The 24657-nt window shown below is 40.1% G+C and overlaps 1 protein-coding gene across 1 annotated transcript in view; it reads left to right on the forward strand.

Annotated features, from left to right (window-relative positions):
- LOC309809358 (serine protease 58-like) overlaps positions 1-24657 on the forward strand; it is a gene marked incomplete at both ends in the record, with an annotated part of 32343 nt that continues 7686 nt past the window's right edge. The window contains 2 exon segments of the mRNA XM_082630417.1: positions 1-36; positions 1775-1825. Of these exon segments, the coding sequence (XP_082486543.1) occupies positions 1-36; positions 1775-1825 (87 nt within the window).

Raw genomic sequence — 24657 nt, forward strand, 5'->3', positions numbered from 1 at the left:
ATGGGGGTGGAAGATGATTCAGCCAGAGGGGGCTGGGTGAGTACTGTGGGCTGGCCTGCCGAGGTGTGAAGTAGGCGGGCAGCTATGACTAGCATTGAATGGAAGATAATTAAGAACAAGTTGGTACCAGTAACTGCCAGGGAAGGGAAGAGAATATATCTAGAAAAAGCAGCTCTTTATTTCAATGCTGAATTAAAACACCTACCCATTAGAGGCTTGAGAATTTCATCTTGAAATGAAAAAATATTTGCTGTAAACAGAATGCAGATGATTGTGAAATTGTACATGCTTGCTTCTAGTGTTGTGATGGAAAAGTTTTTAAATGGCATAAGTGTGCTGTATACTTTCTTAGAAAGAAACATATACGTTAAAATATCAATCATTTTTTCAAAGGAAAAAGCATTGCTGTTCAAAGCCATTCATCACACAAGCTATCAAGTTTCAGTTTGGGATCAGCTACACATATATATTTCTGAATCTTTTTCAAGAGAAAGGACTGCAAATTTAGCTTCCATTGTCCTTTAAATAGCTTTCTGGATTGAAGAGCATTATAATTAAACTGCACCAAGTGTCACTGCAGAGAAGCTTCTAAATTATGGGTCTGAGTGGGGGTGAGAAATGCTATTTGATTGCTTGACAATCAAAATCAGAAGATGTTCAGATATGTACAACCCACATTTACTGTAATTATATCAGATGGAGGAGAAGTGGGAGGAATAGGTGTAGCCTTGAATTCAGTAATCACTTGTTTATCTCTCTTTTGAAAAAAATTTTAAAGAAAAACTATTCATAAATACTCAAACTGCATAGTCACGAATAGTTTTTTTTTTTTTTTTTCCTGTACGCGGGCCTCTCACTGTTGTGGCCTCTCCCGTTGCGGAGCACAGGCTCCAGATGCGCAGGCTCAGCGGCCATGGCTCACAGGCCCAGCCGCTGCACGTCATGTGGGATCTTCCCGGACTGGGGTACGAACCCGCGTCCCCTGCATTGGCAGGCAGACTCTCAACCACTGCGCCACCAGGGAAGCGCATGAATAGTTTTGTGAAACAAAAGACATATTAGCAAGTAATCAGTCCTTTCAGTGTGTCCCAGAAATAGGTTGTGAAATAAATGGACATGGATATCCTCAAAGTACTCTCAAAGTTTTAAATCTAGTACATTTAACTCTCCAACAATTACTTTATTTCAAATATAATGTCAGAAGGGATATTCATAAGAGCTCTGAAATCTACTTGTCACACTATTTTGCACTGTATTTCGCCCAGCTCTTGGTTCCCCTGAAACTCTCCTTTCTCTTAAAATGGGAAGGAATGTGTAGGAGATGCTCTCAGGACACTGCTCAGACATTTCAGAACCATTTTTGCCTCTTAAAGAAGCCCAAAAGTTGCCTCTTGGAAAGAAGCTGAGAATTTAATACTATACCAGCACACTTACACAGTGTGTGACACCCTGTTAGGTAGTATATACGAGAACAAACGTTAAACATTTGACTGGGAAATGTGGAAGCCTGAAAACTGTCAGGCTGAAAATGAAGACATAGTACATTTTTCATGATCCTTTCCCAAGTGAAAAACTAAAACCATAAATTTTCCATATAATACATATATTATATGTGTAAACAAAATGATCCCATGTCCTTTGGATTGATCCTTTTTTTAACCTTTAACTAAAAATGGCTCTAGTTTCCATCTCACATAAAAGGGAAAGTCCAGTCTCCTCCTACACCCCCCAGATTTCTGGGGGTTTTCCTTCTCCTGGGCATTTTTCATTCCAGATTCTCATTAGTGGCTTTGTGTACCAGTTGACAATTTTCTTCCTAAATAAGGTGAGTGAAATGTTGGACTTATTCAAAGACAATTAAGCAGTTTAAGAATTGGATTGAATGATTCTTTCTAAAAAGGGAGATTTCTAGACAGGTTTACATGACAGTATATGGTCCCATAGAGTGAAGCTTTAGATGCCATAGAAAGACACTTTCATCTCAGTAAGGGGAAGATATTTCTGTGGGTCAGAGATTTCTCAAGATATTCTCTAGGGTTTAGGAATGCAGTAAGTCCCTCATCTCTGGCGTTATTCAAGTATTCACTGGCTTCATTAACTTGAAATCAACTCTCAGAAGCAGACCCTGAGATGAAGATTCACATACAAGTAGCTTATCTGGCAGGTGATCTCAGGAAAGAGTGGTAGGAGATGAAGAAGTAAAACAAAAAAGGATGTTGGAAATAAAGGATATACTGTCACACAAGAGTCCACTGTGATAAAAGGAACTCTAATTTCACTTGGGAATTCTGGTGGCCAGTGTAAAATACTCACCTTAGTTAATCCCCCAACGAGCTGAGAGAGCTGGGATATTTATACACGAATTTCCATCAATGGTCGTTGAAAGCTACTCCAGGAGGGTATCATTCTCCTGCCACTTCCGGCCTGCCTGGTGGGAGGGGGGCAAAGCCGGCACTGGGGTTTCAAGAAATCCTACAGCAATTAAATGCTATGCTGGCAATTGAAAGCTAGACTGGCACATACTGAACTGGTAAGAGTGAAAGGATGTGGGTCAGGGTCTCAGGAGTATCTATTATACTAGCTAAAAACTTGGGAAGGCTATTATAAGAGAGACTGCAATGTGACCACCCAAGGACTAAAGCAAGCCCAGATATATGTACTTACTGTTTTTTCAGTGTTTGTTTTTAAATTGAATTTGAGTGGCTGTGAGTACTACCATGCTCTCTCCAGTTTGCCTCAGGCCCCATCAGTCTCTCCTGGCTAGTTTCATACATTTACATTTCTCATCCGCTCTTGGAGTTTGCCACCCCTGGAGGAAATTCAAATCTAAGATGATAAGCAGGTGTGAAGGTCACTGCCAACTGTGAAAATCTGTGATGCTATGACTAGATGATCCCTTAAACTCTTTGCAGCAATGAAAGTCTATAATTTAAGTATATGCTATCTTTTAAATTATCTCTGCAAGGTCCTTGAGGGCAGTAGCACAGGCCTGTAAATGCTCTTGATTGATTAAAATGCAATTATGCATTTCTAAATGCTAATAAACAGAGAGATTCGTGTATAAATTCACTGTACCACTATTACTGTTTGCACTATAAAAGTGTAGCTTGAGGGCTTCCCTGATGGCGCAGTGGTTGAACGTCTGCCTGCCGATGCAGGGGACACAGGTTCGTGCCCCGGTCCGGGAAGATCCCACATGCCGCGGAGCGGCTGGGCCCGTGAGCCATGGCCGCTGGGCCTGCGTGTCCAGAGCCTGTGCTCTGCAACGGGAGAGGCCACAACAGTGAGAGGCCCAAGTACCGCAAAAAAAACCCCAAAAAAACGCTCTTTGCTTCTCAAACATGATAAAATAGGTCAATAAATGAAATAAGACTCGTTCTGTTGCTGCTCTCGACTTCCTGCAACAGTCTCTGCCTTAGTCCTTTTACCTCCAGTGTTTTTCTCTAGGTCCTATTTCAGAATTCACATTTTATTATTTCGACATATTTGTTCTTTTACTTGTTTAAAGGAGATTTACAGAAGCTTTCTAATTTCCAAGTGAAATCCTAGGCTATAAGAACCGTAAGTCAGGAGGAGAGTTAACATGGTTTGACAGAGCCTGTAGGCCCCAAGATTCTACTTCAAAAACTGAAGGGCTTGTCTTCTCTGTCAAATCCACTTCTCTTTTCTTGAATTCCCTACGCACAGCACATTCTTAAAGGACCTTGACCTAGATTCTCCCTTGGGTAAGCCTCTCTCTGGATGTGCTTACATCTGGGGCAGCTTCCAAAGGCACTAATCCGGGGAGCAGGCCGCAGGACAGAGTGGCAGGTGCTGTTTGCATTTCCCTTTGTGACAAGGGAGAGCACTCATTCTGCTCTATTGAAGGGGGTGGGGGTGATGCAGGACGATTATAAGAACCTGGGGTGGGCACCAAGTGCTCTAGATCTCTGTTTCCCTGTAGCATCTAGCACATTCCTCAGCCTCACGTTAGCTATTTTGGTGATTGTCAGTTATTTGACTGATCGACCTCCACTCTCTGTGCCAGAACTTCCCTCCCCTACTGCTCTTGAGTGAGCCTCATACTCATCCCTCATAGTTCTGCTCCTCCTCTTAAAGCTCCGGAGCCAGCCCTCCCCTCCTGGACAGCCCTGAAGTCTACACTAGGCGTCCCTTCTTTGAGCTTCCCTAAGACCTTCTGCTTATACTTATCATAGCCTAACCATTCTGTATTTTAATTGTATCCTGACTTCCCCACCTTGTTCCCCACCACCTCTACCCCTACACTAGGCTATGAGCCTATAGAAGGCAAAGATTTTTTTATTTCTGGTGTCTGGAACGTTATAGATTCCTTATAAATGTTTGCCAGTGAATAAATAAGAATATACTCGTGCTGGTTTTGGAAGTCTGCTTTATCAGGTGGAAATATCAACTACAAGTAAAAGAAAAGCTAGCTAATTTGTATTGGCTTGTATAAATAGACGTTTCTTTTTCTGGTGTAAAAAATTTTTTGGAGAAAAGCAGCTGCTGACTGTGGTTTAGAGGTGCAAGTGGTCAGGGTCAGGGGCTCTGTCATTCACTTGGTCTTTCCTTTATGGTCACAAGATAGTTCTTTTTCTTTTTTTCTTTTTTTTTTTTTTTTTTTTTTTGCAGTATGCGGGCCTCTCACTGTTTTGACCTCTCCCGTTGCAGAGCACAGGCTCCGGACGTGCAGGCTCAGCATCCATGGCTCATGGGCCCAGCTGCTCCGCGGCATATGGGATCTTCCTGGACCGTGGCACAAACCCCTGTCCCCTGCATTGGCAGGTGGACTCTCAACCACTGCGCCACCAGGGAAGCCCTAAGTGCCCAGCTTTTGAGATTAAGTGGAAAGAGGTTGTATTCGTTTTCTATTGCTGCGTAACAAATTACCACAAACATAGCAACCTAAAACCAGTTTATCTTGCAACTTCTATATGTCAGGAGTCTGGTCACTGGTTAACTGAGTTTTCTGCTCGAGAAATCGCCAGGTTGCAATCAAGGTGTCAACTGGGACTGCGTGTCATCTGAGGCGTAGGGTCCTCTTTCAAGCTCACTGGTTGTTGGTAGAATGCATTTCCTAGGGCTGAGGTCTTCGGCTTCTGGAGGCTGCTCCAAGGCAGTTCACAACATGGCTGTTTGCTTTCCTCTAAGAAGCCAACAGGAAATTGTCTCTCTTTTGAAAGATTCATCTGATTATGTCAGGCGCACACAGGATAATCTCCCTTTGATTGACTCAAAGCCAACTTATTAGTAACCTAATCATGGGGACACTGTCTCTTGATTCTGCCCATACTCCAAGGGAGGGGATTATACAGGGCATGTATATCAGGAGGCCATCTGAGAAGTCTGCCTTCCACAGGAGTGATGTCAACTGTGCCTTTCTCTTTCATCTGGAAAGCAATGGCTTCCCAGAATTCCCTTTTAATAGAGTTCTGCTTACATCTCATTGGTTAGAACTATATCACATGGCCACTTCTAGCTGTAAGAAAGGCTGGCAAGGAGGATATCTAGTTCTTCCAACTTCTATAGAGAAGGCAAGGAAAGGAGAGGGGATGGGAATGGGTATTGGATTAGTCTATTAATAGACAAAATCACCCCGTCAGATCTCCTAGAGACCTTAATTATACAATGTTAGATCTAGAAAACTAGAATCTTCAGAAACTAAAGGTCATTCAGTACAACTTTCTATTGATATTTTCTAGGTAATGAAGCCAAGGTCCCGAGAACTCATGCGACTTCGTTGAAATCGTGTATTATTTCCTTTGAAGCACCAACCAAAATTTAGTAACCCTAGCATATTCAGCTTCTTAGGAGTTTAGTTTATCAAATCTCCAGGAAAAAAGTTATACAAATTAACTGATGATGGAATAATCTCTCTTGAAGTCGATCACTGAGCCACTTTCCTGTCACATAAAACTGGTTTCTATATTCTAATCATGATTGTGGAGCAACCAGCTTGGACAGGAGGGATGGCTGGTAAAGCATAGGTGCAGAGGATAAGTCTGCATGAATTCAGAGAAAGAAGACATATTCCTGGCCTGGGAAGTCAGGGAAAACATCAGAGAAGACTGGCATTTGAGATAGGCCTTAAAGGACAGGTAAAGTATAGCATGGGGAGATCAGAGGAGGGTATTCCAGGTAGAGAGAAACATAGAAACAGGAACAGATGTGTTAAACTACAAAATGTGCAAGGAGAAAAGAGATCAACTTCATTTGACCAGGCTAGCTTCAGAGAAATCTATAAAAGGCTGATTTATTAGCCTAGGAAAGAGGTAATGCTGACCTGAACTTGGAGGGTGACAGTGGGAATGAAAAGGATTGACAGTGGAATGGAAGGAGAGTTGTATGCAGTGATTGGACAGGACTTTTCATTGAGTCTGTAAGTAGAGTGTAGAAAGTGAGTCTTGTTGATCTCCCAGTCCCATGGCCAGTGCCTGCATATGATTTGGGACAGAAGATAAAGGAAAGGATGGTATCAAGGACCATTTGAAGCTGGGTTGGAGGTTGGGAGGAGGTACAGAATTGAAAAGAATGTGTGGAATTCAGTTTTAGACATGTTGATCTCCAAGTGCCTCCTGAAACCCAGGGGTGCCTCTCTGATGTCTAGAGAGACACCCAAGAAGCAGATGTGCCTGGTTGTGTATACTGCAGTTTGCAGCTATGAGCGCAGAAAAAGAAGGTAGTGGAAAACTTTGGTGGAATACCTACATTGAAGAGGGAAGAAGATAAGCCAGAACACGAGAATAAGGAGTTGTAGAACTGACTGGAGGAAAAAGATTGTGGCTCCAAGAAGACAAGGGGCAAAGGTATTTAAAGATGGTAGCCAACAGTTTCTGAACAAGGAGTTTTCAGAGAGAATGGAGAGAGAAACAGCAAGAGTTTTAGGAATGATCAGGGAGGAAAAGAGGACAGCTAGTATAATGCACTTTCGGAAGTTTAATGAAAAGAGGAAAATCAGAGATGACAGAGCCTGGGGAAGGTGGTTTGGTTTATTTGCATTTTAGAATGAGAGTGACTTAGGCAGAGCTTCTGTCTGGGAGAATGTGTTAGAGGAAAAGGGGAGGGTAAGTATAAAAGAGATCATGCTAATAGGGGAGTCATAGCATCTGGAGGGTGCTGAAGGCTGGATTGAGAGAGGAATTGTCTTTTGAAGCATGAGGAAGACAAGAGGTGAGAAAAGGAAAGGAAGGCTTTCTCCATTGACCACCATGTTACCTCCCTGAATCTCAGTCTCCTCATCCATAAAGTCAAGTCGTTGGCCTAGGTGGACACAGAGTATGACAAACTCTATAATTTTTTGCTCTAGACATTTTATTTGGTATTCTCTGCCCTCCCTTGCTGTCTTCAACCAGTCATTGCCAATAATGGTGATAATAGCAATAATGGCAGACACTATTTATTGCATGCCTCAAAGATCAGATCCAGTTAGGATAAATTCTGAAAAGCTTCATGGTGAAGAAATCATTTGACTGTAACTTGAAGGATGGCATGGATATATATGTATATATTTAAAATGTCTTAGTATGTATTATCTAAAATCTTACAGGTAATGCAGTATAATGTTTATTTTATTGTTTCTTCTATTTCTTTCCTGAGTTCAATCAACTCTCATTTTATTTCTTCCTTGGTTTTGTGTGTGTGTGTGTGTGTGCATTTCTGTACTTAGCTTCTGAATTTGTCATTCAAAGTGTTTTTCATTATTCTCAAAAGCTTGTTTGAGGATGTATAATTCAGTTTAGAGAGTTGTGTTACAGTTAGGGAGTTTTCTTCTATTGTACTCTGCCATTAGTGGGGGCAGAAATTTGTATCAGTTGAACTGGATTCTTTCCTATTTTAGTAATTAGATGGAGACTAATCTGCATTTCTATGGACAGAGCTGGAGGTGTGGGGTTGTAGGATTCCTAGATCAAGAGTGCCCTCTTCTGTCAGTGTAGCAAAGTATGATTTCTTTTTTCTTTTTAAAATTTTGTTTGTTTGTACGGTTTTTTCTTGTGGAAAAGAAATAATAGGGATTGGGTTTACCTCCATTTTGGAGGGAGAGAGGGTCTGACAGGTTCCTTAGTTCCCCCCTCAAGTTTTCACCCCCACCCTTCATGATTTCCAGAGGAGCCCTCTAGACCCTTTTCCTTTGGACCCTTTTCACTTGGAAGCTTTATTTTTCCAAGACTGTCTCCTTGCACCCTGCACACACAGCTAAGTGCCTTCCATGTAGTAAGTGCTCTACTTAGATGCAGACTTTTTCTTTCTGGTAGTTTTAAATCAATCCTAAGTCCACCACCATGGTTTTTCCCAAACTGACTTTGTTTACCTGAGAGGATTCATCAGCAGTATGGAAGGCAGCTTTCTGGGATTTAATGTTTGTTTTTCTATTTATAGTTAATTTGAAATTTGGACATTCTCTGTTTTCTAGTTATGCTGAAGACATGGGTTTTATGTAGTTTTATTTGATCTCTTGTTCTCTGTGTGTGTGTGATTGTGTGTTTTTACAGGGGAGGGCAGTATGTTGGGAGATTTAGATTTACGCCACCACCATTATCTTGGCTACCTAGAATTCCTCCACAATGTTCACTGTAAGTCTCTCTAATTTGCCAACAAAATACATAGGAGTCCACTGACTCAGATTATCTCATTGAGCTTTTTAAGCTTTTATCAGTTAAGAATTAAATTGGGCTGCTGGTTAAGAGACCCAGAAAACAGTGGTTTAAACTAAATAGGGGTTTTTCTTGTGAAACAAGAGGTAGGTGGTAGTGGGCCTTGGTTGAGCAGCACAGTGATGTCAATGTTGATATCTCTGTGACATCTTAACCTTTCCCTCATGGTGGCCATAGTTATGAGGGCTACTACACTTTCATCATACATCTAGAAGCCAGCTGGGAAGAGGCAGAGTGCAAAGGGCAAAAAGCATTTGTCAACTATCAACTCCATTTTAAAGATCTTTCCTGAAAGCCCCATGCAAAAATTTTTCCTTATGCCTGATTGTCCAGAGCTGGGCTAATGACAATCTCTAGCTGAAAGGAGAATGGGAAATGTATGGTGCTGTATTTTTTTGGTGTTTGTTTTGTTTTGTTTTTCCTAAGCACATTATTGCCCACAACAAAATTGGGGAAGTAGGAGAAGTGAAGGGGATATTGGGTAGGCAATTAGCAATTCTCCTATACAGCTCCCAAATTCCAGAGTCAGAGAGTTGCTGATCTCCCACCATTGACTCAGAGACAATTACTAGACTGATGGTTACTGACCATCTTTGAGAGGTCCTGGGAGACACCTATGTCAGGAAAAGGAAGAGAACGACAGAGGGACTGACCAGCTATGAAAAAGGGCCAAAATAAAGCAACACTAACGCTCTGTCCCAGGCTGATTGACCCTTACCTCGGGAGGGAGCAAAAAAGAACCCAATAAGCAATTATTTTTTTAAAAAAGCACATTAAGGAATGTCCCAGTTTGTAAACAAGGACACAGTTCTTTTCTCTTTTCTCCACTCTTTCTCTTAATGGAAGTAATTCTATAATGAAATTAGTTTTTTAGGAGGTAAAGCCTAGTAGAGGGTCATCTGCTGTCAGTGAGGAAAGATCTAATGGGCTAAATTTATTTCCAAAATGACACTCCTGGAAACTCCCATATATGATGCCCTCATAGATACATATCTCCAGATAATCCATTTAAATTATCCATTTGAATTTGCTGAAATATGTACACCTTTGTGTACATATTGGCCACTTTTGTAAATATACCAATCCTCTGTGTATCCCAAGATTCATTTGAATCCTAAATGAGCCTTAAGGTTCATTTAAATGTATACAAAACCAGATACTGAAAAATTCTCCATACCCAAAGACAAGCATCCAAGTTTATAAACACACTCATTTATTTACTCCAGCAGACAGAATCTTGGCTTATAATGACACATTTTGATCCACAGGAAAATCTTAGGAGATGTGAACTTCTGGTTCTACCACTAGCTAACTGCTATGTGGCACAATCCAAACAGAATTGTTATCTTCTCTGAACATTGTTACCTCATCTTTAGAAGAATAGAATTGGTATGAGTGTTTCCTCAAAGTTCTAAGAGCCTATGATTTTAGAGATCCTTTTATTCAATTAGCATTTGCTCAATGTCTGCTATGTGCTAGGCACTATTTTCTGCACTATGGGCACATTATAGTCTAGTAATTGCAGTGGAGGATTTCAAGTCAATTAAAAGGAGAGGGTAAAAAAATACCTAGGAATATTAACCAAAAAGGTGAAAGACTTATATACTGAAAACTACAAAACATTGCTGAAAGAAATTAAAGACCTAAATAAATGAAAGGACATCCCATGTTCATGGGTGGCAAGACTTAATGTTGTGAGGATGGCAATCATACTCAAAGCAATCTACAGATTCAACAAAATCTCTATCAAAACTCCAACGGCCCTTTTTGCAGAACTGGAAAAGCCAATCTTAAATTTCATATAGAATTTCAAGGGGCCCTGAAGAACCAAAACAATTTTAAAAAGAACAAAGTCAGAAGACCCACATTTTCTGATTTCAAAACTTACTACAAGCCCACAGTAATCAAAACAGTGTGATTCTGGCATAAAGATAGACATACAAATCAATAAATAAGATTGATAGTTCAGAAATAAACCCAGACATCTACAGTCAGTATTTGACAAGGGTGCCAAGTCCATTTAATGGGAAAAGAGCAGTCTCTTCAGTAAATAGTTCTGGGATTTCCACATGCAAAAGAATGAAGTTGGACCCCTACCTCACACAATATACAAAACTTAACTCAAAATGAATCAGTGACCTAAATATAAGAGCTGAAAACATAAATATCTTGGGAGAAAACATAGTAGAAAATCTTCATGACCTTGGATTTGGCAATAGATTCTTAGATATGACTCCAGAAGCATGAGCAACAACAACAAAAAATAGATAAATTGGATTTCATCAAAATTAAAAACTTTTGTGCCTCAAAGGACATTATCAAGAAAGTGAGAAGTCAGCCTAAAGACTGGGAGAATATATTTGCAAATCATATATATGATAAAGAATTAATATCCGGAATATATAAAGAATTCCTCTAACTCAACAACAAAAAACAAACAACCCAATTAAAAACTGGGCAAAGGACTTGAATAGACATTTCTCCAGAGATATACAGATGGCCAATAGGCACATGAAAAGATGCTCAACATCACTAATCATTAAAGAAATGCAAGTCTAAATCACAATGAGATACCACCTCAAGCCCATTAGCATGGTTATTATCAAAGAAGAAGAAGGAGGTGGGGGGAAGGGTGGGGGGTAAAGAGGAGGGGAAGGAGGGGGAGGAAAATAACAAATGTTGGCAAGGATGTAGAGAAATTGGAACCCTCATCCATCACTGATGGTAATGTAAAATGGTGCAGCCAAAGAGGAAACAGTTCGGTGGTTCTTCAAAAAGCTAAACATAAAACTACTATATGACCTAGCAAATTCAACTCATAGTTATATACCCAAAAGAATTAAAAACAGGAACTTGAACAGATACTCGTATGCAAATGCTAATTTCAGAATTATTCACAATAGCTAAAAGGTAGAAACAACCCAAGTGTCCATTACAAATAAACAGAAATAAAATGTGGTATATACATGTAATGGAATATTATTCAGCCACATAAAGGAATAAAGTTCTGATATATGCTTCAACAAGGATGAACCTTGAAAACCTATGCTAAGTGAAATAAGCCAGACATAAGAAGGACAATTATTATATGATTCCACTTATATGAAATATCTAGAATAGGCAAATTCGTAGAGATAGCAAGTAGATTAGAGGGTACCAGGGGTTGAGAGAAGGGGAACAGGGAGTTACTGCTTAATGAATACAGAGTTTCATTTTGGGTGATGAAAAATTTTGGAAACATATAGTGGTGATTGTTTGTCCAACATTGTGAATGTAATTAATGCCACTGAATTATACATTTAAAATTGGTTAAAATGGTAAATTTTATGTTGCATGTATTTTACCACAATAAAAATAAAAATTTTTTAAACCCAGGAGGATAGCACTGCTAGATAGGGAAATTTGGAGGCAGATGGTCATACTTTATAGGAAGCTATTGGCTGCGCCTTAAGACACACATACAGATGAATACAGATGTGGACTTATACATACATAAACACAACCCAGGTACCTAAACACAGATACCCAGATAAACACAAGAGTTTATACCTCTTGGTATGCACATACCTACAAACATACAGTTTGCACTTTGTATATACAGAAGGTTGATTTAAACCATCATCAGGATTTAACCTTCTCCTCAGTAGAGGTGCACACACCTACACATTATGTCATGAAGCAATATAGCCACACAGGTTAACCAAAGAACCTGTTCAACTAAAGAAAATCATGTTTTAGAGGTGAAAGGAAACAAATGCCTACACATACAGAAAGATATTCCACAGAATACCCTGATGCATGATGTAACAGTAAAAAGGTTCAAGGGCATGTAAATGGGTTCACTGATTGGTAGGTGGGAGAAGCAGAGTAGTAAGCAAAAAGCTGAGTGTTGTGTGGAAGGGAGGATGACTGATATGGGTGAGCAGGAAAATGAGTGGGGATCATAAGAAAGCATTATGCAGCTTCTTTGCCAAAGAGATTCAAGACGATAAGCTTGAGTTGCCAAATTTTACTCTTTTATTTCTTACTATCCGATCTCTGGCTGTCAGAGAACAAGCTGTACACTTACTTACCTTTATAATTGCACTAGTCCCTTCAACTGGTCCCAACAACATTCCAGGATAGCTCTTAGGTGAAATCAGTGAGCTGCTTAGTATTCTTTCTGCCCTGTACAGTAGACCCTCCTCACACATTGTCTGAGCTCGGCAGTGGAAAATCGCCATGCCCATTGGCAGCCAGTCAGGGACCCAGAGTGAGGAGGGACTATCCAGACTGACCAAGGTCTTTTTAATGATGGTCCAGCTGAGGAAGTGAGATGCTGGGAATGGTGAGTCAGGAGCAAATGATCAGCATTTACAGCTGGTGCTCAAAGGGGGTAGCCAATAAGGGGAGACAAACAAGATCCTCCAGAGGAGCAGTAACATTGAGGTATAAGCGCAAGGCCTCCCCCAGAACACACCTTTTATGTTGATCCTGTTGTCCTTTGTGGTAACAAAAGCTGTACCTTAGAAAGAGACTTACTTATGGCAATACTAGCTAGAGTCTTGCAGGAAATCATGAAGGAGGCAAAGGGTCCTGCCACTAGTCTTTTCCCGGCCTTTTCACCTCAGCACTGACACTTTATCTCCTTACCCCTCAGGGAATAATTCCCTTCTACCTCCTATTAAAATCCTGAGTGATTATGATAATTAACATCTTATCCTTCTCTGTTAGGAAAGAGATTTCTTAACTTACTGCTAAGCAGTAAAATCAGAATGAGTTACGTACAGTTATCAGTATTTCCTCTTTTTCAACCTGCTTCTGAAAACCAAAAAAAAGCCTAGGCTAGTATAGGCTAATTATAATTATAATTCAGCAAACAAAGTGACATCTTGGTGTGTTCTGTTTTTTTTTTTTCTGAGTTTCATAATTTTTGGAAGAGAGTATACTGGTTAATAAAAGTTGGTCTTTAATAGAAAAGCAAGACTGGCTTTGATTTTTGAGTGTAGGTGTTATCTTTTTTAAAAGTATACTACTTTGAATTAATTTTTAAATGAATATAGCTGCTATAATTTTAACAAATATTAATAAAATTTGGGATGTGTGTTTGCATGTGTAAGTGACAGAGATATATGATTTTGCTGAGTGAAGTCTACAGGTCATAAAATCACTATTCTTAATATTGAAAGCAATTAAAAAATGTTTTCATCATTGGGCTGTTATAAATCCATATTACATTATTTGAACTGTAAAGGATGTTGATTCTTGGATAAAATTATCATGTTCTGGCTCTTCACTTACTTTGAATTCAATTGTGGTGGAATTTCTTTGAAAATAATTTAACTTTTGTAAGCATGCATGCATGTATAACTCCAAAAACAAATATGAACTTGAAAAGCTGAACCTCTTCTGACAGCAGCTTGACTTATTCTGGAATAAATTAAGTAAGAGAAATATCAGAAGCATGTGCTCTCTTTTAGGTGTAACAAACTGGAGACAAATATTCTTGACTTGTGCCATCTGAGAAACGATTCTTCGTATCTTTGCATATAACTCACATGCCTACACAAAATATCACAAGCCAGCTGCCTCTGCAGGTTTCCTACTCAGAGGAAAGAAAGCAGACCATTGTCAGAGTGAGGGAGGTGAGGAATGAAGAGCAGCAGCTATGTATGGACTCCACAGTTAGCTTAAGCCGGGCACTGAGACGAGGGCCTACCGGGAATTTGGCTTCCCCCACCTCCCCACCACCCCCACCATGATGTCTGGGGCTCCATCAGGTGCTCAAGCAAGGGGGCTGTCTGGAAGACAGAGCCAGTGTGGGTAGCCAGGTGGTATTTTGTTTTGTTTTTTCTTTGAGATGCCTATGGATTAAAACTCTGTGTTTTTGCTTTAAACATTAGGGGTTTTCGTTTTTTGCTTTAAAATAAAAAAATAAATTTCTTTTTTTAGAAAAATATCACTTGTTTACATAGAAAAATTTTAAAACACAGGTAAATAAAAAATAGTATATGTAAAATATCAGTTTACAAACCTTCCATGTCTAGAATATTCCCATTTTGATTTTGATTTGATATATATTATGTATATAATCTTTCTTGAAATGAAAATGGGAATATTTTAGACATAGAGATTTGTAAACTGATGTTTTTACTTAATGTATAAGGAACATTGTTCAGCATTACTGAATAGACATCTATGGCATCGTTCACGACCACATGATATTTTATTAGAAGTAACATTATTATTATTATTTTATTATTTATTTTTTGGCTGTGTTGTGTCTTCGTTGCTGCGCACGGGCTTTCTCTAGTTGTGTGGGGCTACTCTTCGCCATGGTGTGCGGGCTTCTCATTGCCGTGGCTTCTCTTGTTGCAGAACACGGGCTCTAGGTACACAGGCTCAGTGGTTGTGGCTCACAGGCTCTAGAGCACAGGCTCAGTAGTTGTGGCGCACGGGCTTAGTTGCTCCGCGGCATGTGGGATCTTCCCGGACCAGGGATCGAACTCGTGTCCCCTACATTGACAGGAGGATTCTTAACCACTGTGTCACCAGGGAAGCCCTAGAAGTAACATTATTAATTTACCTTCAATTGCTGGACATGTATCTCATGAAAGTGTTTACCCATTATTAGCAATACAATGATAAACATACTTGTACATGCATCTGTTTATATTACCTGTTTATTTCCTCAGGACAAAATTCTAGAAGTAGAATTGTTGGCTATACTCATAAGATTTTTGATTCATATAGACAAATTTCCCTTCAGTAAAGTTCTTTCAGTTTACATTCCAACCAGATGAGTGGCATCATGTTCATTTCTGTATACTCTCAAGAAAGTGGGGTATTCTTAAAATCTCATTTTAAAAGAAAATAAAAGGAAGAACTTGCACAGAAGCAATATATAAGTATAAATGAAGGAAATAAGAACAAGGCAATAGAAATAATGCTCTTTTCCTCCGACATATCCAACTCTGGTCAGATTCCTCTTTTATTTACTTATTTACTTAGGTCATGTTAGGGACATTGTGGTAGAGACAGTCACCAAACCTGTTTTCTTTTCCTCCTGTGCACACAGCCGGACTACATTTCCCAGGAACCCTTTGGGGGAAGTGTGATCATGAGTTCCAGCCAACAGAATGTGGGTGGAAATGATATATGCTGTTTCCAAGCCTGGGCCCTGATCCTCCCAGCTGTTCTCTTCCTTTGTCTGTCTGAGGCAGGGGAACGTGCAGAGGACTCTAAAACCCTGGAAGATGTCAGTCTCAGGAAGGAGGAGCCCAGTTCCCTGAATCGCCTTATGGAAGGCCACTCATCAAATATGTACACAGAACTGTCACATATGCAATTAATAAATTCTATTGTCTTAACCAGAGAGATTATAGAAAAACTATAAAATTCAGGTATTCAAAAGAAAAAAATACCCAGAATTCCAAAGACCAGAGATAACTAATTGTTACAGAAATTACTCTACCCTGACAAATCCAAGCCTGTTGCTGCTTTTAGTCAACCCAAATTGGAATCAGTGGTTAAAAATGAGGGTTTGGTAATGTGTTCTCTTTCACAATCATCTCCCTCCTTCTCGAATACCTGTTATGGAAAATAAAAATCTATTATGTATTCAGTAATTATCTTATGTATAAAAAACTGTTTATGTGTAAGGTATAATATATTCTTCTTTACATTCTTCTCACACTCAAATATTCATGTCAAAGGAGTAAAAAATTGACGTAAGTAGGGGCTTCCGTGGTGGCGCAGTGGTTGAGAGTCCGCCTGCCAATGCAGGGGATGCGGGTTCGTGCCCCGGTCCGGGAGGATCCCACATGCCGCGGAGGGGCTGGGCCCGTGGGCCATGGCCGCTGGGCCTGTGCTTCCGCGGCCTGTGCTCCGCGGCAGGAGAAGCCACAGCGGTGAGAAAACCCCCAAAAATTTGACATAAGTAAATATCACTTATCTGATTTTGGATGATGTCAGCCTGTGTCAAAAATGCATACTTAGGTTTAAGGGAGAGACTAATCATTCCGTCTGTTCCCCAAATTCCTCAGCTTTGAAGTTAGGAAGACCATGTGATTAGCTGTGGCCAATGAAATGTGAGCAGAAGCCACAGGTGGTCCTTCTGGGCAGAGGCAGTGAAAAACCCATCTGAGATTCTCCTCTCTCTCTATCCCTGCTGCAGTGACCAAGGAGCTGTTGTAGCCACAGGATGGCAGAAACTCCATCATCATGGTCCTTGAATAAGATGGCCTCCCCATCTGCAATGGGTATGTAGCAAGAGCAAGAAGTAAACCTTTCTTGTGTTAAGCCACTGGGATTTCAGATTAGTTGGGTAACTGCAACATTAGCCTATCTTGTCCTGACTTACACAAGGCTCACACATTCTATGTATCTTGTTCAATCTCCACATCAAAAATTCCAAACGTTGTGGAGGCTCAAAGCTACCACTAATCATTCTCAGACTGGTTACATGGGATTTGATTTCCTAGCTATAAAGGTAAAGAATCAGGACTTTAGAGCAGGGACAGGTGAGAGCTCCCTTCTTGTGAGTGCAGGAGTGATATTAATGCGAATAAGAGGCAGGTATAGTTTTGGATATTTCCAGGCCTAAAGTTACTTATGAAAAAAATGTATATTATGCTTACAGTATGTGAGAACCAATAATGGTATATGGGCATATTGCTCTACTAGGCAAGTACATTGTATCACTTACTCTCCACCAGTTAATCATGAAAAGCGATGTATGGCAAGGAGTGGAGAAGTTAGTTTACAAAAAGGGAATATGAGATGAAACACAGACCCTTTATACTCCTTCGGTATCTAATGGCTTTAAATGAATTCTCCTTAACTCATTGAATGATGCTTTTCTCTTGTATCTGAATTTTTTATAATGAGTGTGTATATTTTTAATATATTTTTTAATTTATTTATTTTTATTTATTATTTATTTTTGGCTGTGTTGGGTCTTTGTTGCTGCACGTGGGCTTTCTCTAGTTGCGGTGAGCAGGGGCTATTCTTTACTGCGGCACGTGTGCTTCTCATTGCGGTGGCTTCTCTTGTTGTGGAGAATGGGCTCTAGGTGCGCAGGCTTCAGTAGTCGTGGCACGCGGGCTTAGTAGTTGTGGCTCGCGGGTTCTAGGGCACAGGCTCAGTAGTTGTGGCTCACGGGGGGCTTAGTTGCTCCGCGGCATGTGGGATCTTCCCGGACCAGGGATCGAACCCGTGTCCCCTGCATTGACTGGTGGATTCTTAACCACTGCTCCACCAGGGAAGTCCCTATTATTTTTATAATTAGAAAAAGGTATTTCTATTTTGGAAAAAAAAATCACTGTTGGTGAATGAAGAATTAATAATTGTTTCCGGGGCTTCCCTGGTGGTACAATGGTTAAGAATCCGCCTGCCAATGCAGGGGAAACAGGTTCGATCCCTGGCCCGGGAAGATCCCACATGCCGGAGCAACTAAGCCTGTGTGCCACAACTAGTAAGCCTGCACTCTAGAGCCCATGTGCCACAACTACTGAAGCCCACGCACCTAGAGCCTGCGCTCTGCAACAAGAGAAGCCGTGACAATGAGAAGCCCGCGCACCACAACAAAGGGTAGCCCCACTCGCCGCAACTGGAGAAACTGGAGAAAGCCCGCGTGCAGCAACGAAGACCCAGTATAGCCAAAAATAAAAACAAATAAATAAATAAATTTATTTTAAAAAAAAAGAATTGTTTCCTCCATTGACCTGGCAAAAACAGTGCTTATCAGCTTCCTTAACTATAATTCAAGGGCTAAGTTCCTTGACGGCAGATGCAGGTTGTATTTCTAGAAGGAAGCACAGCAGGGAGGCACATCATAGAGGCTCAAATATGGGAGTTGCATATTGAATGACTGACTACCTACCCTGTGCCTATTGATCCATCATCTCTGTCATTCTGGGATTATTTCATTTAGTTTCAAATGATATTCTTAGTAGCTTTTGTGGGCTCTGGACTTGCTCATGAATTCACACTTGCCAGGGTCTAGAGATGCAATCATGGAATTGCCCAAAACAGTGAAAATCTGTGAATTTCTTGTTAAGTAAAATCTCTGTGCATAGACTTCACTTCACCATCATCATTATTCTCCCAGGTTAAACAAGACAAGCAATTACATTGCCAATTCCCTATCTTTTTACATCTTTGTATTGCCTATTTACTGCATGTAGATAAGTATATCAGAAATTATCTTGTTATAGCTGTAAATAAAATTCTTCTTATCCTATTACCCATTTAGCTCCTTTTTCTGTAGCAAGTTATTTGCTGTCATTTCTTGGTCTATGAACAGCTGAAGGTCACTTTTTAGATAAGAAATGCAGCCAAAGTATCTCAATTTTCCCATTTTTAAAAAGTTTTGACTATCAGGAATGTAAGATAGGGTTTAATTTGTGATAATTACCAAATTTCAAGTAAGTGGTAAATGAAAATTGCCTGGTATTATGTAAGGAGGGGGTAATTTAGAGTCTTTGTGGGAAGCAATTGGTATTTTAAATAAGCCTGTCTGTAGACATCATGTGTCTAAAACTATTTTAAAGGGCTCTATGAAGCTCTATGCCTTTAAATTTATCTTACTATTATAGTCATTTTACTAGCTAAGGAACTGCAGCCATCTATCTCTGGCTGTCTCTTTCTGACACCCACAGATGTATATACACCCACACACTCACCCACACAAACCTACACTCTGACTCACATTCAAAACGATTGTCAAAAAATCCCCGCTCCTTGTCTAACTAAAGTGTTCCTTTCAAACACATGCTATTTGTCTGATCTATTTCCATGTATCTGTGAGTCAACTGAGTCTTGTCCGATCTACCCAGTAGACTAGAGCCTACATGTATATTTTTTCATATGGATTTGGCAAACCCGATTCATATTCTAGCATATGGAAATCATAAAAGCCTGGTGAGCTATTTTTTTTACTGACAACACTTCTGACACCAAATGTATGGGGTTTTTCCTCACACCAACCAATTTTCAAACTCTCCAGACACCAACTAAGTGACCCACAATTCAGTTCTGACACTAGCTACCAGTTAGTGCAGACCCCATAGGTTAAGGACTCATTCCTACAAGACTGTCCCCACTTCAGACAACCATCTCAAGTCCCAGGCCACCTGTACTTCTGATCGACAGGCTATAAATTGGGTGTTCCCATGACCCGCCTCAGGTTCCATAATTTGATAGAACAGCTGACAGAACTCCGAAATAGTTTACTTGCTATTACCAGTTTATTACAAATGATGCAACTCAGGAGCAGCCAACTGGAAGGAGTGCACTGGACAAAGTATAAGGTGGGGGGGGGGAAGGGGTGGCACAGAGCCCTCTGGGCATACTACCCTCCCAACACCTTGATGTGTTCACCAATTAGGAAGCTCTCTGAAGTTTATCATTTAGGGGTTTTTAATGGAGGTTCCATACATGGGCATGATTGATTAAATCATTGAACATTTGTAATTAAATCAATCTCCAGCCCCTCTCTTTCTCCTTTGGAGGTCAGTGGGGTGGGCTTGAAAGTTCTCTCTCTCTAATCATAAGGTTGGTTCCACAACCAGCCCTCATCCTGAAGCTATCTAGGGGCCTACCAAGAGTCACCTCGTTAGCATATACAATTCAGGTACGATTGAAAGGGGCCGCTATTGGTTTCTTGGATGCAAGACAAAATTCTAAAGTGCTGCTACTTAGTTCAATGAGTTCAATCATCAATGCTTGGCTGACTCAATGTCCTTTTTAAAATGTGCCAACAAACCTAGAAACCCTAGTAGGGGTCATAGGAATAGGGCAGGCAGTTTGGTTTAGCAGGAGGGCTGGCCTCTTGACCTGATTACCTCCTGATCACCTGGTTCCCTTTCAAATAAGGACCAAATAGAAAAACACCAACCTTCCACCATTACCATCACCTTATCTTCAGAGACAACTTCTAACAGAGCTGACTCCCTTCCCATGGGCCCCAAATCATCTGAGTCATGGGCTCTAGGGCCTGATAAGTCTAACAGGAGCCTGATGTGTATCAAAAATATCTATCAGAATGAAAACAACTTTTTTATTAGATTGAGGGATAAAGAAGGGCATTTAAAACAATAGTCAACATCACGGTGCAGAATTTAAATAAATGCTTACACCATTTGAGATAAATGCTTGCTCAGCAAGAAACAGATTTCCATTTTTAACCACTCTTTTCTTGTGACCTTTGTGTAGATTGCAATTGAGAAACCTATCTATAGGAACCTTAACATTTTCAGAAGTAGCACATGAATTTTCAGTGCATTCAAAATACAGATTAGTCTGAGGTTATCAAAATAGAGTCATATTTCAAAATAAGAAGTACTGTGAGTCAGGACAGCCCTACCAGTTATAGCAACCCTGTTTCTGAAAGGCTTAAGGCCTGGGCCAGCCTCCATGGTAGCAAAGCAATGTTTTATCAAAATGGTATAATTAGGAATGTGTGGCAGTATTTAAACCCCTCCTCCCAAGAGCTCCACCACACTTTTTTAACATGTTTATAAATATTTGCTTTTGTGCCATTTTAGGGGGGAGCTTTCCATACAAACATTTGGCTTCCAGTGAGCCATCCCCAGTCTGGTTCACACCCAAAAGCTGCCTGCTTGGCTATCAATGAATATTGGGCTCAATAACTTGCCTTATTTTATAATTGACTTGAATGAAGATGGAGAAGGTGGTAGAAGGAGAAAGACATATTCAGCTAAATATAAGAACACTCTTGTTTCCTTGCAAGAGTTTGACAACTGTGCACCATAACCTAACTACCATTTAAGCTTACCTCGATGCCAGATTGTGATGAATTTGTATTTGGCCTTTAAAAAAACATCTGGATAATTTTACCTAATAGTGTTACATTTTTCTAGTCATCATGTGTATTTTCTAGCTAAGGACATACCAGAATTCAAATTACTAATGAGAAATTTTACTTTTACTGTTATAATTACAGTTATTGGATCCTAAAGCCATCAACTTAAAAAGCAACTGGAAGAATAAATCACCTTTCCGCCCATATTAAAATTGAAGAAAATAAGTGTCCTTAGATGAGATTTTAATTCTTTTCTGAACTGGAATTGTAAAACTTTTTCTTTTTGTAAATAAGGAAGCAACAGTTATTAAGCATATGAACTAGCAATGATTTCTATTTCCATTCCCAAAGGGCAAAATTTGGGAGTTGAAGTGGGACAGTATATATCCTGGAGGGAGGATATCGACATGGAAAGAAAAGAAACTAAAATTGCTTTGCATAATAATGTGAATTATAGAGTTTCTTTTAAAGAGAAATAAGTACCTTGCAAATTAAGTGGAATATACTATTTATTCTTCTTTATTGGATTAAAAAGGATTGCAAACTCAGGCTCCCTATATCTTGAATTGCACACTATGTTCCCAGTCATATTTTGTTTGCATATTATGTATTAAATGCTTAGGAATGATCTTTGTGCTCTCTTACCTTCCAAAAACATTCTTCCCATTTTCTTGAAATGTATACTTCTCTCTGTCTACATTTCATTCTTCCCAGTGTTTATATGGACTTGGATATAAAACTATATCACTTTCTTCTTTACTTTAAGAAAAATGATCCTATTTATACACTGATGAATGGCAACTCTCACTTAGCCTTAGTGTGAAAGAGACAACAAGGAGTGGTGAGGACTGTGATAAAATAGAAAAGCATATGCCCATCTGAAATGAGTATCTACTTCTGAGCACCAGAAAAAAATGGCAATAGCCAGATCTTCCAATTTGTCAAAAGAAGTCTGAAAGTATTTCAATGTTTTGTTGTTGTTTTGTTTTTTTTGCGGTGTGCGGGCCTCTCACTGTTGTGGCCTCTCCCGTTGCAGAGCACGGGCTCCGGACGCGCAGGCTCAGCGGCCATGGCTCACTGGCCTAGCTGCTCCGCGGCATATGGGATCTTCCCGGACCGGGGCATGAACCCGTGTCCCCTGCATTGGCAGGCGGACTCTCAACCACTGCACCACCAGGGAAGCCACAATGTTTTATGAATAATTCAGTGCTTTAAAAACAAGCAACTCCATTCTAAGAGGCTCAGAATGTACTGTGGGATAAAAGCTACATTAGTGGGGAAGACCAAGTGGAATATCTGAAACATTTGCTCCCTTACCAAGATAGTAAATTAAAAATAATACCACATCCTGGGGGAAATGGCAGAGATTAATGCTACCCTTTAAGACCTAAAGAATGTAGGGTGATAATGCTCATTTATCCCCATTTAATTCACCAGTCTTGCCCTGACAAAAATGTCTGATCCTGGGGAATACGAAACTCAACCAAATAGTTGCCCTAATTGCAGTTGCTATGCCAGATGTATCAATAATATCTCTGCTGGAACACATTAATATGGCCTCAGGTACCTTGTGTTGATTAGCAGATGCCTTCATTTCCATTCCTATCAAGGAGAGGGAACAGATGCGTGGAATAACACAGACATTTACAGTCTTTTTTTTTTTTACAACTTTATTGGAGTATAATTGCTTAACAATGGTGTATTAGTTTCTGCTTTATAACAAAGTGAATCAGTTATACATATACATCTGTTCCCATATCCCTTCCCTCTTGTGTCTCCCTCCCTCCCACCCTCCCTATCCCACCCCTCCAGGCAGTCACAAAGCACTGAGCTGATCTTCCTGTGCTATGCAGCTGCTTCCCACTAGCTATCTACCTTACGTTTGGTAGTGTATATATGTCCATGTCTCTCTCTCGCTTTGTCACAGCTTACCCTTCCCCCTCCCCATATCCTCAAGTCCATTCTCAACTAGGTCTGTGTCTTTATTCCTGTTTTACTCCTAGGTTCTTCATGACATTTTTTTTCTTAAATTCCATATATATGTGTTAGCATACGGTATTTTGTCTTTCTCTTTCTGACTTACTTCACTCTGTATGACAGACTCTAGGTCTATCCACCTCATTACAAACAGCTCAGTTTCGTTTCTTTTTATGGCTGTGTAATATTCCATTGTATATATGTGCCACATCTTCTTTATCCACTCATCGGATGATGGACACTTAGGTTGCTTCCATCTCTGGGCTATTGTAAATAGAGCTGCAATGAACATTTTGGTACATGACTCTTTTTGAATTATAGTTTTCTCAGGGTATATGCCCAGTAGTGGGATTGCTGGGTCATATGGTAGTTCTATTTGTAGTTTTTTAAGGAACCTCCATACTGTTCTCCATAGTGGCTGTACCAATTCACATTCCCACCAGCAGTGCAAGAGTGTTCCCTTTTCTCCACACCCTCTCCAGCATTTATTGTTTGTAGATTTTTTGATGATGGCCATTCTGACTGGTGTGAGATTATATCTCATTGCAGTTTTGATTTGCATTTCCCTAATGATTAATGATGTTGAGCATTCTTTCATGTGTTTGTTGACCAGGGTTAATTCTTTTGCCTTTGGTCATGATATAGCCCTAAGGAACCTGGACTGCCTGGACATTCTGCATATCATCACAGTGATCCACTATATTGGTGATATCATGTGTGGTGATTTTCAAGTATGCCCACAAATCCTTTGGTATTTCTTCCTTCAAGAGGTGGAGCTTAATTTCTCTCCCCCTGAGTGTGGACTGGACTTAGTGACTTGCTTCTAACAAATAGATTAGTGCAGAAGTGATGATGTGTGACTTCTGAGACATTACAGTTTCATTCCTTGCTCTCTCTTGGGTCACTTGCTATTAGGGAAGTCAGGTACCATGTGATAAGGACACTGAAATAGCTCTACAGAGAGGGTCATGTGGAAAGGAACTGAGGCCTCCTGCCAAAAGCCATTTAAGCCATCATAAAAGCAGATCCTCTAGCCCAGTCAAGCCTTCAGATGACTGCAGCCTTGGACAGCATCTTGCCTGTAACCTCATGGGAGACCCTGAGCCAGAATCACTCAGGTATACGACTCCTGAATTCCTGACCTACAAAAACTGTGAGATAATAAACATTTACTGTTTTAAGCTGCTATGTAATTTCAAAGAGAGCAGCAGATAACTACTATAT

Source organism: Mesoplodon mirus, assembly GCF_964341445.2.
Source record: "Mesoplodon mirus genome assembly, chromosome: 8".
NCBI classification, from domain to species: Eukaryota; Metazoa; Chordata; class Mammalia; order Artiodactyla; family Ziphiidae; genus Mesoplodon; species Mesoplodon mirus.